General features: G+C 35.5%; 1 protein-coding gene across 4 annotated transcripts in view; it reads right to left on the bottom strand.

Moving 5' to 3' along the window:
• Positions 1-14786: 14786 nt before the first annotated feature.
• Positions 14787-21263, bottom strand: part of TINAG (tubulointerstitial nephritis antigen) — an 83564-nt gene continuing 77087 nt past the window's right edge. For 3 of the 4 annotated variants that reach the window (XM_019028694.4, XM_004044224.5, XM_019028697.4), the window contains one exon: positions 14787-15157. In XM_019028694.4, coding sequence (XP_018884239.3) covers positions 15023-15157 — 135 coding nt within the window. In that variant the 3' untranslated portion in view covers positions 14787-15022. The remainder of the gene's footprint in view (positions 15158-21263) is intronic. The other variant, XM_019028695.4, reaches the window with a different exon arrangement.

Below are 21263 nucleotides of genomic sequence, written 5' to 3'. Positions count from 1 at the left end.
CATTAATAATACATGACTCTTGTTTCCCAAGAATGTTAGTAATATATAATCGGTAGCATCTGTACCTGTTCTGTGTTTCTTTCAAGAAATGTTATGGGATAAATATTAAACTGGGCCATTTTTCACTCGCAGAGGTCTGCTGTGTTTTGGTCAGTCCTGCACACTTTCCCCCTTTATTACATAACAACACTGCCTGACTTTGAGAATAGTTTCTACTCTTGCTTTACCCATGTGATTCAGAAGGGGTTTCTAAACACAGCATGTCATTCTCCTGTCCATAGTTGTGAACATATGCTTTGGGCCAACACTGTTACCATTTTCTACTTCTCTGCATGTAGTCATTCACTCAAAAGTTTGAACATTATCGAAGCCTCACCAATAAGAATCCCACTCTGAGATTGCCGCATGCTGAAAGAAGAGACACTCATTCTTTTCTCTAGGGCAAGGTTTCTCAAATTTTAGAATCCTTCAGAATCACCTGGAAGGTATGTTAAGACACAGACTTGGGTGAAGTGCCCCACATCCAGAGTTTCAGAGTGGGTCTGATGTGATCCTGGGATTTACATTTCTAATAAGTTTCTAGGTTGCTGTTGCCGCTAGTCCAAGGACCACCTTTTGAGAATCACTCCTCTGTGATCGCTAAGTTAGAAGGCTGAAAGCCTGAAGCCACTAGTGACTAATTCCCCTGCAATATGTATAAAGCCTGCTTATTACTATTTTCATCATCATCATTATTGTTTGTTGTCTGTAATGAGGCCAAAGCTCAAAGAGTTGCAGATAAAGCAGCAATAAAGAGATGAGTTAGAGAGGGTATGATAATGTCACCACTTAGGCCCTGCATCTAATTGACCCAGGCACAGGCCTGGCTCCACCTCTATTTTTCCCAGTTACATGAATCAATAACTGTCCTAGCTAGCTTACCCTAATTTGAGATAGCTTTCTGTTTTTTGAGAGCAAAAAAATTACTTTTACTCAGTTCTCAAAAAATAAAGGAAAGTTTAATTTAATAACAGTATCATTTAATGATCCAAATTTTATTTAAGAAAGGTCCCAGAAAAATGCATGGCATTTGGCCTGTTTGATTCTTCATGAAGATGATGTTCAGGCATATGTATGTATGTATGTATCTATCTATCTCTCTCTATATATATATCTGTCTATCTATCTAAAATATTATTTAATATAAATATAAAATACTGTTATATATAAAACAATAAATATTGTTATAATGGTATTTTATACTTATTTAAAACAATATTATATATATATATATGCAATATTTTGTACCAAAGTCATTTGTCATTTTTCAAACAGGTTCATCATTTTCATGTGTCACACTCTAGAATACATTAGATAGTACAGAGTATCAGTTCACTGGTGACTGGTTTCTTAAGAAATAGATACACATAATTATTTTGAATTACCATTAAAGATGGTATTTAATTGCAGCACAGCTTTTTCTATGCACATCTCTCTCAACTGGGTTTTGAAATATCTCATCAACAGAGTTCAAATTATAATAATATAGGGGCAGCATAATATCTCACTTACTTATAAACATACTTCCAGCACTCTTGCTTGGGAAATATCCATACTGGGGAGAAACTGTCATTTTTGTGTTTGTACTACTTATTTTACTAACTATTGAGTGACTCCAACCACAGAATCTATTCAGAGGTTTAAATTCATTTCCAGAAAACACAATATCTATTCAGAGGTTTAAATTTGTTTCCAGAAAACAAAGTAGGAAGACATAGAGTAATGCTGAGAAGGTGCAGGAGAAGAATTCTGAAGATCCTGCTAGGTGATTAACACAATAAGTAATGCCTTCTTTGCACAAGCTCTCAATTCCCCCACAGAGCCAAAATCAAAGTCTTTTCATCTTTTATTTCTCTCCCATTTCTAAGGATCTTTTCTTTACACTTCACTGAAAAGTCCTTCATTTCTCATTAATGTTTTAAGTACAAAGCTAGTTCTGGTGATGATATAATTTTTCCCAAGTCTAAATTAGGTTTCATACAGAGCATTACCAAGTCAAAAGGCAGAGTTCATGCTGTTCTGCTATTTTACTTAGTGTTTATATGAACGAAGAAGCATGGCATTTCAGAAGTTTCATTTTTTTCTTTCCTTTTTTAAAAACCAACCTTTTATAGTTGATTTAGCACTTTTTAGACCAAAAATAGCAGAAGTGGTCAGTTTTGACTATTCCTGTCATTAGATATTTTATTCTTGAACAAATTTCAAAAGAATACATAGAGTTTCATCAACATGAAATATTTGTAATATTTATATATGTAGCCAAGGAATGGATCATCTAAATTTTAGTAAGAATTGTCTGTGTATTTATTTGCTTCATATTAGGCTTAAATTCCTGGTGTATTAAAACCCATTTTTTTGTCTTCTTGGTTTTTTATTAATTATAATTATTTCATTCTACAGACATTACTGATATTAAACTTGGCCAAACACTGGAAGCTCACCAAAACCTTGCAGCAGCTCATTTATCTTGTCTGTGTTTAAAAATATCGGTTATTAATCAGCAAGCATATATTAAATATCTGTTGAGAACAATCACTCCATTAAGCATTACTGAGGATGCAAGTATCCTCTCTCTAGAAGATTTCAATCAACAATGCACATATACACCATGGAATACTATGCAGCCATATAAAAGGATGAGTTCATGTCCTTTGTAGGGACATGGATGAAGCTGGAAATCATCATTCTCAGCAAACTATTGCAAGGACAGAAAACCAAACGCCACATGTTCTCACTCATAGGTGGGAATTGAACAATGAGAACACTTGGACACAGGATGGGGAACAGCACACACCGGGGCCTGTCGTGGGGTGGGGGGAGGGGGGAGGGATAGCATTAGGAGATATACCTAAAGTAAATGATGAGTTAATGGGTGCAGCACATGAACATGGCACATGTATACATATGTAACAAATCTGCACATTGTGCACATGTATACATATGTAACAAATCTGCACATTGTGCATATGTACCCTAGAACTTGAAGTATGATTTAATAAAAAGAAAAAAAAACAAGGCTAACATACACACACACGTATTTGTTTTAGTATTTTTATAATATGACTTAATTTCTATTTTAATTGCCCATTCAGTATTATAAGCAAAAAAAGGTATTAGATAATTATTGGTTAAACATAGTCATTTCTATTTCAAAGTGAGTTAACTGAAGTTTTATTTCTCCCTTGACTGCATTCTGGGAGGCAGCTAATTCCTTGGACTTATTTAGCATTCACTAGATCCTAGCAGGGCAGGGGGAACTTGTTATCTATACCCACCCACACTGGCATCTGCAAACATGATGCTACTTCTCCTGTCTGGTTTAGGGCAGAACCATCCTTAATCCATTGCGATTGTCAACCTCTAGTCTAGTCTACTTTGTCAAATTCATTCAAGCTTAGAGGCCACTCTTACCATTTATTTGTCTGTGTTTGGTAAATAGCAGCCTTTCAATCTCTTATGTCACTTTAGGACTGTGGAAAACTTGAAATCATATCAGCTTAGCATGTCCAAATGTGATCTCTTAGTTTCATCCTTATTACCTGCTTTTCCTCATTCTTCTCCATCTCCATAAATGACAGCATCATCAGCCTATTTCATCAAGGAAAAAACCTAAAATCTTTCTTAATTATGTCCCCATTCTTCCTAGTTTCTTTATCGCTCCTTCCTTAGTTACTGCCCTGATCTGAGTCCATTACCTCTTATTTAGACTAATGAAATAGCTTGCATAATGGTTTTTGCCTTGTCTTTAGTCCCCTCCAACCTATTTTCCACACAGCAGTCATTAAGATAATAGTTATTCAATGGCTTCCCATTGCCTGAGAATAAAAGCCAAGTTCCTCACCATGGCCTTTATGGTCAGCATGGACCTGTCCTCTGCCACTTCTCTAAACTTATCTTAGTCCTTTCCTCCTCCTACCCCATGACACCCTACTTCACCGCATCATTCTCCACTTAGTAGTCTCTCATTTCTTTTAGGACAAAGGCAAAACTCCTTAACACAGTCGATACAACCCTCTACAATCGGCCTGTTGCCCACATTTCTAGCCCCATCCCTGCCACTCTCTCTCACTCACTTATCAATGAATCTCTATTTGACTTCTTTCAGATAACTCCTCCAGCCAGACCTCCGGAAAACATTATTACTTGCTCTCTATGCCTTGCTTTCTCTGGCCTACTTTTCTTTCAGGTATCAATCTAAGCATTCTTCCTGAAAGGACCTTCACCAACCCTCTGAACCATACCAATTCCTCCTGCTACAGCTTTGTATAGTCCTGTGAACTTCTTCCATCATAATATCCCTCAAAATTTATTATAATTATTTATTTAATATGTGTTTTCTCATGCCAGACCAAAAGCTATGTAAGAGTAGGGCTGAAATCTGACTTTTGGTCCAAAATATCCCCAGTACCTAGCAGAGAGTCTAACACAGAGCAGGCCTTTGATAAATTCCAACTTAAATAAAATTCCAGATGTACACATGAAAAAGACTTCTACCTCCAAAGTTCCAAAAAAGACTGTGTGTGAGCATGGGCACACATATGCACGTGCACATATGTGCACGTGCACATGTGTGTTCTCACCATAAAAGATACTGGATTATTAAAACCATTGGCAGCAAATTAAAGCTCAGTCCCTCCTGCTCACTGCAGTGAGCCTGAGAATCCTGGAAGACAGACACTCCCATTGCCATCTCCTAAAATAAGATCATAAATAGTTACTTCCAGATTTTGCCTGGCAATTGGGAACCCTCATTCCCCACCCCACCTCCCTGCCACTGGCATTCCTTAGTGAATTACTTAAAAACCAGAGAAAAGTAGATTTCTGTCTATTTAGAGACCTCTATGGACACGGTATTCATGGGTCCTAGATCTTCCAGAGAAATCATAATGTCAACTAGAATAATTTCCTATCTCCCTAAGTACATTTGTACATATCCAACCAGGCATCCTGATGTTTGGTTCAGAAAATGTGGACGCTGGCCTCACACAGGATGACTTTGAGGGAGAGCTGCTTGCTCTTAAGCCACCTGCAGGATGTGATTGTAGGGAGTGAGAGAACTGCTTCTAAGACTTATTTGAAACATCTTGTTCTCTTCCTTCTGCCTTCACTGCATTTACCATCATGTTAGGATGAGGAGAAAAGTCCTAGGTTAGTAAAGTAGCTATTTACTCCTTTACTATTTAAATTATATTTTATTCAGCTGCATGAATGCCTCCTAAATTAAGTGAGAGACTGTATGAACAGCTTGTAACATACCGGTCAGTATACAGCAAAAGTTCAGTAAATGTTAGTATGATTAATATAATAATTTAGCTGTGTATGAACAAATAAAGCCATAGAGGTTTAGCAACTTCCATAAGGTTTCAAATCTACTGTACCTGGTAATTTAATATTCATAAAGAAGATTGTAGCCCAGTTTTACTGTGTTTCACAAGTGTCTTTCACCACTGTGTTAAAGTAGGAAAAATGTTCTTATTACATCAACTATGCCATCATCTTAAGCATTAATCTTTTTAAACATATAATCTTTTTAAGCATTGTTTGTATGTACATCAATATATAAATATTTTACCAAATAATAAAAAGGGGTCTTGTCTATCTGTGGAACTATTTCAAATCTAAACTAATATTTGTATCCTAAGAAAGATACCTCATGCCATATTAAATCATAAACCAAAACCATAAATTAGACTGAGTTGGTTAAATGCTAGAAAGATTTTAAATGGCAATTACCCACATTATTACAATGATATGAATAAACCTTACATTTTAGGCAAATATCTCTTCACTAGTAACATAATTGTTAATTAACATATCAAAATACTAAAAAACCTTAAAGAGAAATATAACATGCTACAGAATTTGAAACAGAATTTTAAATGGCAAAGTCATTTACATCTTGGGTAACATTTTGCTACTCTATTTCCTTTGTCTCTGTGGGAACCTAGTTTGCTAAGAAAAAAATCTATATCTTGCAGTTCTTGAAAAAAAGAATGTTTTTACCTAAAATTAATGAACTACCACTTAGCAGTCTGGACACAGCGAGTGGCCCCTGATTTAAAACATCGCTTCTATGAGTAAACTAGCCCCCGAAGTAGCCTATTGTGAATTTTCCAGTTTCAAATAGATATCAGAGACCTAAATAAATAAAATATGTTTCTTGAAACACAAAGTACATCAGTGTAGTTAGGTAATCAAATCACGTAGTTTGCATATTGTACTATTAAATTATTTCTACATTGTATTTGAAAACTTACTGAGCAGAGATGATCTGAGAAAGTACATAAGAAATCAAATATAACCAGAACTGACAAAGCTTCTCTCCAGGCTTAGCTATTCAGAAAATGTGCTTTCTTTTTTTAAAAATTAAGTAATAACAATTATAAAGAGTTAAAGGAAGCAATGATTGTACTGAGGGGCATCATTTAGAAAGCAACCTACATAAATGTCTAGACTAGAAAATAAGAAAAGCTAAAGATTAATGAGCCAAGAGTCCAACATACGAAGCTTGAAAAATTTATCAGAATAGATTCTAAGGAATTTGAAAGATGATAAAAATAAGTCATTAATTAAACTGAAAACAAATATACAATAGAGAGTATCAATAAAACTAAAACTTATTTCATTGAAAAGAAAAATAAATGGACAAATCTCTGATGAGCTTGTTCAGAAAGTAAGAAAAAGGAGGAGAATTCCCAAATTAAGGAATAAATAACATTAGAAGTAAAAGTGAGAAACAAATTTAGATCCAGCAAGATTAAAATAATATTAATAATACTACAGTATAATTATGTAAAATATATGATCTTAACATATTCTAATAAATGAAAACTTACATAAAATAGGCAAATTTATATATATAATATACATATTTACATGTGTGTAAATATCTGTGTATATATGTGTGTATATACGTGTGTATATACATATGTATATATATATGCCTTCTCACTAAAGAAGTAAAGATAGCCCGAGGGACTTATATAAAGGTATTCAATAAGGAATTTAAGATTTTTACTTTCAGGAAACACCATGTCTTGGTGGTTTAATGGGCTTATTGAGTATGCTATCAATAAACAAATTATTATGACCTTACATAATCTCTCCAAAATAATTAAACAAAAGAGATAAAATTCCCCTGGCCCCTTCAAATAATCTTACTATCAAAATCTGGCAAGGAAAGGATAAAGAAAAAAGAAAATCTTTAAGAAACACGCGTAACTATCTATTTGACTCAAGAAAAACACACTTGCTAAAAATTGAACACCCATTAATTTAATTTTATTTTTTTTTGAGATGGAGTCTCTTTGTCACCCAGGCTGGAGTGCAGTGGTGCGATCTGGGCTCACTGCAACCTCCACCTCCTGGGTTCAAGCGATTCTCCTGCCTCAGCCTCCTGAGTAGCTGGGACTACAGGTGCCTGCCACCACGCCAGCTAATTTTTTTTTTTTTTATTTTTAGTAGAGACGGGGTTTCACTGTGTTAGCCAGGATGGTCTTGATCTCCTGGCCTCCTGATCTGCCCGCCTTGGCCTCCCAAAGTGCTGCGATTACAGGCGTGAGCCACCGCGCCTGGCCCCCATTAATTACTTTTAAAAAGAAGAAGAAAAAAAGTCGCTAGCCATGATCCCAAGACCAGTTAAGAAACTGGTCTTGTCTCTTAACAATTAATGTCATTTTAAAAAGGTGCCCTAAAGTGATATAACTGTCAGTGAAATGTACCATTCTGGTTTTGATCTGGGTTTGGATAAAGAAACTAGAAGAGAGGGCTTGAAATGTTCTCCATACATAGAAATGATAAATGTTCAAGGAAGTTGATACTCTAAATACCCTGACTTGATCATTACAAGTTCTATGCATGTAAGAAAATATCACCTGTACTCTGTAAGTATGTACAAATATTATATATCAACAAAAAAGGGAATAGTTAAAAATTAAAGAATAAAGAATATATTGGGGACAATTAGAGAGATTTAAATATGAAGTAAATATAAGATAAAAGATTATTGATATAGGGATTATTAATAAAAAATAACAGATCACAAAAATGTACAGTAAGATCTTCCAACATAGTGCTTGATTTCTTGTCTCTGTCTCTCTGTCTCATTCTGTCTCTCCCCACTAAAAGCATAATAAAATATCATTTTACACCTAAGAGAATGGAAAACATTGAGAGATTGGAAAATATTCATTATTAGTGAGAATGAGAATTGATGGGAATTAATATATTACTAGTACCCATATAAATTGGTAAGCAATTTGTGATTATTTTACAAGATTCAACATCTCGATATGGTGTAACACAATAATTTTGTTATATGCATATATATTCCATACATATTAATATATACATATATATGCTATGCAGTAATGATTGTTAAATGTTATCAGGCATCAAAATCACTCAGAGGGCTTATTAAAGTTTTCTGTACCCCTTCTCAGATATTTTTATTTATTAGTTCAGGTTGAGAACCATGAATCTGCATTTCTAACAGCTCATGGGTGGTTGGCATCAATGCTTCTGATCCCAGAACCATACTTGTAGAACCACCACACTCAAGAAACGTATTCATTTTACAAGAGATATACATGAATGTTCGTAACAGCATTGTTCATAATAGCAAATAAATCTAGCAACAAGCTAAATGTTCCCTGACATGGAATACCATAACAAATAAACCATAGTTATATGCAATGACAAGGGTAAATCTTGGACAGTTAAAGAATATTATATGCAGAACGACTGCAATTTTGAAGAACTAAACCAAGTAAAATTAAACAATAGATTGTTTAGGTATTATAAATATATAATAAATCTACTTAAAATGATAAACAAAAATTTTGGATAGTGTTTCTCTCTGGAACTGAAGCAAAGCAATGAAATAGGTGAAGAGTACCCAGGTAGGTAAAATTATATATATAGTATTTTATCTTTTATTTACCAAGCGTTCCTTTTATTATTAGGCTTCATTAGGCATGCATTTGTTAAAAATATCCATTATATACAATAAAATAAAAGCATTTTAGAAGATTGCTACAGAAGACACTATGAAATACTTAATATTGGCCAGTGTGAGGCTCTCTCAGTCAGTCACTAATATAATAAGACAAGCTTTTACAGGTAAAGTGAATTTTCCTTTTAAACCACTTTGTTGAGGTATGATTGACATACAAAAAGCTGTACATATATAATGTATGCAACTTGGTAAGTTTAGAGGTAAGTATATACTCCTAAAATCATCACCATAAACTTACCCATCACCTCCAAAATTTTCTCCTGCCCTCTTATTTAACTGGCAGGGATGTTGGACCCAATGGAAATGATTATCCATGGAACTGCAACCAGCTTACCTATCTGCTATGGCTTACCAAAAGCTGGCAAGTCAGGGATCATTACTCGCAATAGCCTGTGCTGAACAAAGACTGAAACCTTGAGGTAACTTATTTACATAAATGAGTCCTGGGACAAAGTGGAAAATGTTCTCTCACATACTTTCATGGCATTAACATGGCACAGCATTTGACTTTATAAACCAGTGCACTGTCACAAGAAATTTCAGACTGGCTCAGATCTAAGTTATAGCCAGCCTAAGTTTACATTCTGATAGTGGCACCAAAGGTGATTTACAGATAAGGATAAATGCACACTGCTATATCAAAATTCAGAGTACTCCAGCTTCTCTCTAAAAGCTAGTTACATAACTTCCTATTTAAAACTGTATCTAGGCCAGTATCTCCCAAAATGCGTTTTACAAAAGAGTAGTTTGTGAGTTAAGAGAGGGCAGAGATTGTCTGCCTTGGGGGTCTCCTGTTATATTTCAAATACCTAGCACAGTAACTAACACCCTGCAGGCATATAATAATATTGACTGGATAGTGTGTGATATAATGGGAATTTTTAGGAGAAAAGAGTCTGCGGTCATATCTGGAGTCATTGTGTATAATTGAACATGGTGACCATCACAAAGAATGCATGGTCAATGTGAGTGAGGACTAAAATCCAGCCGTGCTAGACTTGCTGGATTTCTCAACAGCCTACCTGTGAACTGTGCATCTTTCAAGTAGAGAATACAATACAACATATATAGCTTAAATTCAATATAACTAGACTTTTTTCCCCTTATGATCTCGGAAGAAAAGTGTATTAGTCTGTTTTCATGCTGCTCTAAAGAACTGCCAGGGACTGGGTAATTTATAAAGGAAAGAGGTTTAATTGACTCACAGTTCCATATGGCTTGGGAGGCCTCAGGAAACTTGCAATCATAGCAGAAGGTGAAGGGAAAGCAAGGCACCTTCCTCACAAGATGGCAAGAAGGAGAGGTGCCAAGCAAAGTGGGGAGATCCCCCTATAAAACTATCAGATCTCATGAGAACTCACTATAAAACAGCATGGGGGAAACCACCCCCATAATTCAGCTACCTCCACCTGGTCTCAGCCTTGACACCTGGGGGTTATGGGGATTAAAATTCAAGATGCGATTTGGATGGGGACACAAAGCCTAATCATATCAACAAGTCTTTCACGGAATAACTTGGGAAGCATAGAGCTAAACTGCTTGCCAGAGGGTGGAGGTTATAGAGAGGAGATGGTATAGACAGGCAAGAGTTTTTGCCTTTTTTTTCTAACTAATGGGGCTGTTACTGGTGTCGTCTTTGAGGAGAAATCTCACTCTATTGGATTTACCTATCAATTACTTTTTAAACATTTCTATCAGATATAATATCAAAATAATGCACAATAGTATTCATGGCTAGAAATGGAGAAACCTTTTCCCTTCATTCAATCTTCCATTCTGGACAGTGCTGGGCTAATATTTTTTTCCTTTCTCATTGACGTCTCTAGGAAAGAAATGTCTGTGTGTTCTTTAGCGTCTCTGGGAAAGAAATGTCTGTGTGTTCTTTAGAAGCCTGCTTTCTGATACAATGACATCTGATATATTAATGCTCTTCTCTCTCGACACATTTCATAAAATGGTAGTTTATGAGATAATACTCTCTTTTCCCTCCCTTTTTTCCCTTTGAAATTAAATCAACTTCCACTCAAAGAAAAATAAATGTCCTGAGATGAGATTATCATAATTGTTTTGATAGGCAATTGGTGTAGGAGTTAAGAAGAAATTACTTAGGTGGATAGTGAGGATACAGAAGTCCTCAGTAAGGTTTTCCTTTAAATGACAAGCAGCCCCAAATCATTTTCCTTTCTAAAAAAGAGCAGCCTGTAAAATCGGACTGCAGACATAGACGTTGGGGCTAATCATGTTCAAAATGGCGGCTCTACCTTTCCTTTTTATCAGCCACGTGTACGCACTTGTAATCCCAGCTACTCAAGAGGCTGAGGTAGGAGAATCGCTTGAACCGGGGAGGCGGAGGTTGCAGTGAGCCAAGATTGCACGATTGCACTCCAGCCTGGGAGACAGAGCAAGACTCTGGCGCAAAAAAAAAAAATTACGATGGGGTGGCCAGCCTTCTCCACATGTAAAATCTGACGAAAAACTCTGCCACCCGCTGACCTTTTCCCTTGCAGAAGCCACTCTCTCTCACTTCTCCTTTCTCTTTTTTCTGCCTATTAAACCTCTGCTTTTAAACTTCTCATATGTGTCTGTGTCCTAAGTTTTCTTGGTGCGAGACAACAAACCCCAGGTATTTACCCCAGACAACGTAGCCACTTCACAGTGATAGTAAACTTCAGACAGATCTCTATGAACTACTGTGAAGAAAGTGGGAAAATATCTTTCTTGCATAGATTGATATATTATCTATAAGACAAGAGAGATTAAACAAAAAAGAGATGTGCAATAGCAGGCATTATAGTACTTAAGACATATGCATTAACTAAGGGGCCAAGTTCATAAACTATTATTTATAAAGCAACTCCTGATAGAATATTCTTTTTTGTAATCTTGATTTCCAATATCTATATGAGATCAGTCAAAAATTCATTTTCTACATTTACCCTTTACTTTATCCCTCACCCTTACCCTATTCTCCCGTGTATCTGGTAAAGGGTTGGGGTTAACCCTGACAGCTCAATTTTATAACCTCTGATACCAGTTGTCTTTCAGCTGAGTCAGCCAATGAAAAGTATTGATGAACATTTGGAGGGCATGAGAAAGGGGGAGGCCACAATGTTTCTCCACCTTCCTCTCTGCCTCAGCTGGCAAATTTGGCAGCACCATGTCTTTTCATGGCTCCAGCTTCCATCAGTCATGCTTACAGCTACTGGTGGGATAGCATCAGCCCCTAGATTCCAGTTTCCCACCTTTGTCTTTGCTTTGTCCCTCAGTCTAGAGGTGATGGCAGCTTTCTACTGTTGCTCAGCTCTGGGTTGGCTCACCATCCCCCATTGCCCCCCAGATTCCCCACTGCCTAGGTAAGCAATTTCTTTCACTACATTCCTTCGTTCAAAACACAGAGGTTTCCTTTTTAATGATTGAACCCCAACTAATAAACTTCATTCCATTTTATGTATTTTTAAGAGAATTTTTGAATTTCATTTTAAAAAACTGGGAAAGCTTATTTGTTATTTAGAATAAAATGAGATCATACAAATGTCATGAAATAGAGGAGGCCATACACCCTTATTTTCAAAGTTTTCCTACTTCAATTTGTGGGAGGAAACCATCTAGGCATCAGTCAACTAATTCTGCAAATAGTTACTCAATCCCTAGGGTGGGGCAAGGAATATACTAATCATTAGTTTCTGAAAGTTGACTCGGAGCCCTTGAATAATAAGTAAAACTAAACAAGCTCTTTAAAGTTGTAAAAGTGATAACACTATTAAAGGGAAGACACTGATTCAACAAACCTCAATAATAATATTTTCCCTATCCCACTGATACCCGTCTGTCCCAGCTAGTTTCTATATCTTCTTTAGGTCTGTAATTGCTAGATGAACACACTGTGTGCTTTCCTATGGGTCTCACTAACGTGGTATTTTCTTTTTCCTTTTTCTTTCACTTTGGATTTAGTTTCCTCATGATTTTGGTGTCATTAGAAAGTTAGGACTTTTTGAAACAGCAGAACCTAAGCTCACAAACCACAACGTGAAAAATTAATTCCAATATCTATCATCCATTTGTATAACAAAGGTAAAAATGCATCAACGTAATCCCGTGTTTTTTATAGGCATGTTAGTCATCTGGCATTTTAGTGCATTAGAATTTATTACTTCAGCAGTCTTCAGCATTAAAAGCGTTTTAAAAGTATTTTAACATCCACTGCAGACACTGTTGGTGCCCTGCCCACATTACCTCACCTGTACCATTTCAGCAGACATCAAACTACCAGAACCTGCCTTTCTTTGCTTGTGAGTTTTTTCTGACCCTGGAATCTGTTTTTCCCCCTCTTTTGCCAGACTAGAAAGAACAAGGAATCCATGAACCCCAGGAGCAGTCCTCAACCAAAGAAAACTTCTTTCCTCAGGTGTTATGGATCTGAAGAATGTAGCAAGAGTCCTCAGTGGGATAAGAACTAGGCCAACCCACCTTTTACTGTCCGCCATCACTAGCCCATATCACTCCTCACTGCCTTCTCAGTGTTCCCTTCATGGCCGAAACAAATTGTTTGTGCTCAAAACTTTGTCTTATGGGCTGCTTCTAGAGGACCCCAAACAGAGAAAAAACAAATTATTTCTCTACTCTTTGGGGAAATGTCAGCCAACCCCAACAAGGTGACTCACCCTCATGCATCTTTTCTAGGGTAGAACCAAGTAAATAAATGCTGCTTCTGATAAAGCTACACTGATTAATGAAGAAGTCAACAATTGCAACAACACTTCACCTTTCTGTGCTCTGTTCCCTCACATTTTCATCATGTCTAGCTTCTCTAATCAGGGCATCTTTGGACACAATAACAGAAAAAAATCCCAATGATCAAAATTAAGATGATAGTGACCAGAAATTCAGGCCTTGGAGAGCCCACCATTGTAATTATAATCAATTGTGTTCATTTACTGATCAGCTTTGCGTCTGCATTTATTAGTTTTCCATTTAAGATGCCAGTGAGTTATTAAGAGATTATCTCCTTTCTCAACCATTGCTATGATGCTATTTTCGTTTTTCTGACTATAGAGAACTAAAAATTACATGCAAATGAGTGTCAATTTAGCTTACTTTTTAGAATTTCAAGCAGTGAACTGTGATAAAAGTATATACATATTCTTTCTGCATCATGGCATCAAGTTGCTGTTTTGGGGTGGTAAATCTTTTGTTATCTTTCCAAATACTGTTTTGCAGCTGATTTTAATAGGCTTTACATAAAATATACTAGCTTCCAAAAATAGGGCTCTGTGTATGTCAGAACTGTACTTCTATTGTTAGCCTCCAAGCTTTTCTATTACTTAACATCTCCACCTCTCAGGCCATTGCAGAGTACAATAGAGAGTAATTGTTTCCTGTGGATAGTTGCTTTTCATTTTGTAAACAGATTACAAGGTAGGTTTACGCAAATGAGAGGAAACAAAATATTAAGTTATTGAGATAAACAACTTATAATCTATTTCCACTGTTTAAGCAAAACATAAGCAAGGTTTGAACTAAGGAACTGTTCAACTTGGATGAAAAGAAATTTATAAAGATGGCAGATTGCTGAATTTCTAATTTGCTTTTTGTTGTCTAAGGTCCTCATTGGTCAAAGAGAGAAACCACACTATTTCTACAAATGAGTCCTAAGAACTGTGAAGACAGATGCCATCACACTGTTTGTGAACAATTAAAGGCAAAAGGGACACCATCATGACAGAAAAATAAGGCAACCTGGGAACTTTAAAGGCATTTAGGGACTCTGCTATCCTTTATTGGTGTTTTTAATGCTCAGTAATATGAAGGAAGCAGAAGCATAGACCAGAGGGGAAAATAAGAAAATAGATAGATTATGTTAACACGGTGAAGAGACAAAGATTCCACTGTCACCAAGAATGTCATATTGCTAAACTTCAATTTAGGGGGTTACTTAAAGGCATGACCTTATGGAAATTTAATGATATGTTATGGTTCATCAGAACTTGTCAGTTGGCCCCAAGCTGCGATAATCAACTTTTCAATGTCGGACTCATTTACTCCTCGAAGAATCCTGAAATAGCCATTCTCTCCCCATGACTTTCCCCAGGAATTGGCAGCAATCTGCAGAAAAACAAACAAATAAAAAAGTTGAGAAACATACTTTGGTATTTAAAAAAAAAGCCATGGAGAACTCATTTGTAACTTTAAATGCCTTTGATTTATCATAGACTATAATTATCAAGAACTTACCTATTTTTAAATAATGGTTGTATTATGTATCAGTTACACTAATAAGCAGGCATGATGGAAATAGCCAGAATTGATATGACTGACTCTTCTGAGTTTCTCAGAGTACTAAGGTAACATAGGCATGAGCGTTTGAAATGCCACATCAGAAGATGGCATGCAAGCTGCAGTTATACAGTGTCCACTATGTGAACAACAGCCTGTGCTAGGTGCTGGAAGACGAAAGATAAATAATACATTATCTTATGTTCAGGAAGTTTATAATCTAATGAAGAATGACCAACACAAGGCAAGTGCTAAGGTGAAAATAGGTAAAGAGTATTTTTGAGGTCAGAGAAAGGGCATCTCATTTACTTGGATGGTTCAGGGAAGACATTGCTGAAGAAGTGTCACATGAGATGCATATTAAAGCCTGAGAATCAATTCACCAATGTAAAAGGAAGAAGGGAGACTGACGTAAAGGAAAACAGTAAAAGCGTAAACACCAAAGCATGAAATAGTATGAAGTAGTGAAATGAAGCAATAAAATTGTTATAGTTAGATCACGAGACAGAAGCAGAATGGTAGGTTATGAGGCTGGAAGGGGAGGAAAGAACATCTATAATGAGAAAATAATGGGAAAAATGATGACATGCCATTGAGTTGATTCCAGCAGGAAAGAAAGGTGGGCAAATTCATACTGTGATTACATTATCCTATATGATATCAAGTGGATAGATTTAAGAGGGTAGAGACAAGAGGCAGTGACTAGCTAGTAGACTCCTGTAATAATTCAATTGGATAAGAGAAAATAAAGTATTTGAGAAATCTTCAGAAAGTAAAATCAACAGGAATTAGTTTTTTTTTTTTAATTCCTCTTTCTAAAATGCAAAAATGGTTGGATTGGATGGTTGGAGTAAGTCCAAAATGACTCCTGGGTTAAAAGCTTGAATGAATAAGTGTGTGATGGAGCAAAAGTATCAATGGAGTACATGGAGAATATCATGAAGGCCAAAGGACACACAGAAGGGAGTTAGTTCCACAACTAAATGCAGCAGAAAAGCCCAGTAAATTAGCAGCTTCACCTCAACAGCTCTCACACTCGCCTCCCATTTACCCTACCCTGGGACTAAGAAAATATTCTCAAGACATAAGGTGTCGAATTGAGCTTTCACTGTTTTCTACAATGTAAGAGAGGGGCAGATTGACTCAGCATCAGAAATTGCCATGACATCAACTTTAAGAAATAGCCAATTTTTATCAACATTTCTTTTTAAGATTTGGCTCTTTGCCTCCTTAGTCAACCCTGACACTTTAAAGGAGCACTCTCAAAACTATGTTTAAAATTGTAAGTTCAATTTATCATTTCAAAGATGAAATGGACTTTGAATAGCTGAGAAGGAAACAGCGTCAATGTGCGTGAGAGTTCTAGCACCAGTGAAATACACTAAATGTCAATTTTCATATTTTTTTAGTCAGTTCATATATCTGTATCTATATATCAAATAAAATTAGTCACAACCTAACAAATGGCTAGGAATAGTAATATTTGTAAATTCTTGCAAATATGATATATAACACTGAGCCTATTCTCATTTGGATGGCTGAAGATTATTACTATCCAAAATTTCATAATTACATTCTTGGTAAATATGGGAAAGGTATATAAAGATTGTATAAGCAAATGTGCATTTATGTGCTAATGAGAGCTCATCACATGTTTGCAAGAAAGGCCACATAATTATAAAGAGTAAGACACTAAAAATTAGTGCTAATAAAATACACCTCAGGACATGTATTTTGTTTATTAATCTTATTCTTCCTACTCTCATTTCTTCTATTTCAGCATTTATTTTGTTTGTTTCTTCCAAATGCCTACATTTGTTTGTATTTAATTATAAAGGAAATGGTGGCAATGAAGGGGAGAAAATTTCTAAAGATTTAACTTTTCATCTTTTGTATTGACATATATGATACAGTCACATAGGTAAAGTGTATTAATCTTAAGTATACAACTTAGTAAATTTATACAGGTGTTTATGAAGTTTATGTTCATGTAATCTCCACTTAGATTAAGCTATTAACCACTTATAGCACCCCAGAAGGTCTACCATGTTGCCTTCCTGTCCATCCACCCTCCCCTCCCCATCAGGTTTTCCTATAATTGATCTTTACAAAAATGGAATAATGCAAAATATATTGAGGTTGACTTTTTTTTTAGCTCAAAATAATGTTTCTGGGATTCATCTATGTTTGGCATATGTAAGCAATTAATTCATCTTGTTACTGTTTATTTTCATTGTGTGACTATACCACAGTTTATCCATTCTCCTGGTGATAAACATGATGAACATAAGTAGCTGCTCCATTTACACATGCATCAGTAGTATAAGATTCTATTTACTCCAGATCCTCATCTATGCTGGATATTATCAATCATTTTAATTTTAGCTAATCTAGTGTATATGAAGTGATATTTCATTGTGGTCTTAATTTGCATTTCCTTGATAATTAGTAACATTGACCACCTTTTCACATGGCTGTTCAGGCCATTTGGATTTCCCCTTTTCCTGAAGTTTCTGTTTAAGAGTTCTATTTTATTGAGTTATCTTGGTCTTCCTATATATTTGTAAGAATGTCTATGTATTGTATATGTGAGGACTTGTCAGATACCTTTCCAGATAGATAGCTAGATACATTTTTCTCATTCTGTGGCTTACTTTTTCTTATAATACTGTCTTTTAAATAGTTGTTCTTATTTTAATGTAGTCTGATAATTTATTCTTAAAAAGTTTATTTTGTGCCCAATTTAAGAAAGCATTTTCTAATAGATATCACAAACATATTTGCCTATGTTTTCTTCGAGAAACTTTATTATTTTGCAATTACATTTAGGTCTCTGCTCCATCTCAAATTATTTTTGTCTGTATTTAGTGAGGAAGGGATCTAGGTTTTTTTTTTTTCATATGTATATAAAGTTTATGTGACCTATGCATTGGCAAACCATGGCTCGTGGACCAAATGTGGCTCAAGAAGCCCCTTAAAAGAAGATTTAGAAGTCAGAAATTTTGTTTTTCCTAATGGTCTTGAAGATGTAAGGTACTCTGTTGAGAGAGGATCTGTAAAACTCTGTGTGAGGGAGCCACATGGAAGGAACTTCAGGCATCCTCTAAGATGTGAGAATATCCTCAGTCAGCAAGAAAATGGGGACTTGGACCCACAACCAAAAAAACACGTCTACCAACAACCACGTGAGCTTGGAAGAGGGCTGTAAGCTCCAGAAAGGAACACAACTCAGACAACACTTTGATGGCATCCTTGTGAGATCATGAGCAGAGGATCCAGCTGGGTACACTGGATTTCTGACCCACAGAAACACTGTGATAATAAATGTATGTTGTTTCAATCTGCTAAATCTGTGATAGTTTGTTACACAACAATAGAACAGTAAGTGTTGAATTTTATTAATGCATTTTCTGCACCAATTAAGATATTCAAGCCGGGTTCGGTGGCTCACGCCTGTAATTCCAGCACTTTGGGAGGCCGAGGTGGGCAGATCACCTGAAGTCAGGAGTTTGAGACCAGCCTGGGCGACATGGTGAAACCCGTCTCTACCAAAAATACAAATATTAGCCAGGTGTGGTGGCAGGTGTCTGTATTCCCAGCTACTCGGGAGGCTGAGGTAGGGAGAACTGCTTGAACCTGGGAGGTAGAGGATGCAGTTAGCCAAGATCACGACACTGCACTCCAGCCTGGGCGACAGAGTGAGTGAGACTCCGTCTAAAAAAAAAAAAAAATCGTGTTTTTTTTCTCCTTGACTCTTATAACTTGATGAACTATATTGATTGATTTTAGTACTTGAAACCAATCTTGCATTCCTAACGTATGGAGTGTTATCCCTTTATATATTTCTTAATTGTAATATTTTGTTTGGAATTTTATGCTCATGAGAGATATTGGCCTATAATTTTTCTTTTTTGTATTGTCTTATCAAGTTTTGGGATTGGTGCTACCGCTTCATAAAATGAGTTTGGAAGTAACTGTTCCTTATTTCCTATTCCCTGAAAGGATTTGTTGTAAAATTCGTTTCATTTATTCCTTAAATGTTTGGAAAAATTCACCAGTGAAGTCTTTTGAGCCTGAGTTCCTCTGTGAAAGTAATTTAAATAGACTCATTTTTTTTTCAAATTGTTCCATAACTATTTATGCTATTTTCATCCTGTGTAGGTTTTTGATAAGTTTTGTTTTCCGATAAATTTATCCATTTCATCTATATTTTCAATTATACTGGCATAACTTTTTAATAATATCCTCTTATTACCTACTTCATATCTATTGAATCTGCAGCAATGTTCTCTTTTTTCATTTCAATGGCAATTTGTCTCTCCTTGTTTCTTTTTCAGTCTTCCTAGACATTTAATCTCTTTTTGCAAAGCATCAACTCTTTGCTTTTTTGATTTTCATCTATTATAATACGCCTGTTTTCTTTTACTTTTTTTTGCTCTTCTGTTTATTATTTCTTTCATTTATCTTTGGCTTAAATTTTTCAGCTTATTGAATTATTCTTTTCAACCTTTTAAAAAATACATGAATCAATTTTAACCTTTCTTCTTTTCCAATGCATGCATTTTCTATTACATTCAGTACTGCTTTAGCTAAATAACAAAAGTTTCATCATGGTATATTCTGTACAATTTCAATTTTTTAAATTTATTGAACATGCCCTATGGACCAGCATGTGGTCAATATTGGCAAATATTTCATGTGCACTTAAAGGGAATGTATATTCATCAATATTTATGTGTAATATCCTATGAATTTCAATGACATAAAGCTGGCTAATAGTTTTTTTCAATCTTTCATACCTTTACTTATTTTTAGCTGCTATTTCTATGAGATACTGAGATATGTTTAAATATTTGCTTACTTTTTTTCTGTAACTTTTGGTGTATTTTTTTTGGAATTGTGTTATTTCAGCTTTTGTCCAAACATGCTTTAATTTTGTATTTATTTTGGAGAAAAATGTCACCATGTATAAAATTCCATGTTGGCATGTTATCTTCATCATCATTATCAATATTATTGTTTTATCCAGCATTTTAGCAATGTCATTTTGCAGTCTTCTACTTTCCTTTTTTATTGTTGTTGTTGAAATGCCAGCTGTCAGTCGGTGCTGCTTTTTTTGAGAATAATGTGTCATTTTAATTAGTGACTTTTTAAATTTCTGTTTATTTTTTATCTTCAGCTGTTTGATCATGAAAAGTTTGAGTGTGATTTTCTTGCAATGTTTGCATTCATGAATTCAGGAACTCATTTTTTATTATAATTTAAGTTCTGGGATACATGTGCAGAACGTGCAGGTTTGTTACATAGGTATACACGTGCCACGGGTGGTTTTCTGCACCCATCAACTCATCATCTACATTAGGTATTTCTCCTAATGCTATCCCTCCCCTAGCCCCCTACCCATGAACAGGCCCCAGTGTGTGATGTTCCCCTCCCTGTGTCCATGTGTTCTCATTGTTCAACTCTCACTTATAAGTGAGAACATGCAGTGTTTGGTTTTCTGTTCCTGTGTTAGTTTGCTGAGAATGATGGTTTCCAGCTTCATCCATGTCCCTGCAAAGTACATAAACTCATCCTTTTTTATTGATGCATAGTATTCTATGGTGTATATGCACCACATTTTCTTTATCCAGTCTATCATTGATGGGGATATGGGTTGGTTCCAAGTTTTTGCTATTGTGAACAGTGCTGCAATAAACATGTGTTTATAATCTGTCTTTATAATGGAATGATTTATAATCCTGGGTATATACCCAGTAATGAGATTGCTGGGTCCAATGGTATTTCTGGTTCTAGATTCTTGAGGAATTGCCACAGTCTTCCACAATGGTTGAACTAATTATAGATTGAAATTCTCCATCTTTTCATCTAGATTTTTCTTAATTTTTTAAAATAATGGTTATTTTAAAGCCTACATCTGAAGTATCATCTATTG

This window comes from Gorilla gorilla, chromosome 5 (assembly GCF_029281585.2).
Source record: "Gorilla gorilla gorilla isolate KB3781 chromosome 5, NHGRI_mGorGor1-v2.1_pri, whole genome shotgun sequence".
NCBI lineage: Eukaryota > Metazoa > Chordata > Mammalia > Primates > Hominidae > Gorilla > Gorilla gorilla.
This window is presented reverse-complemented; position numbering and strand designations above follow the sequence as displayed.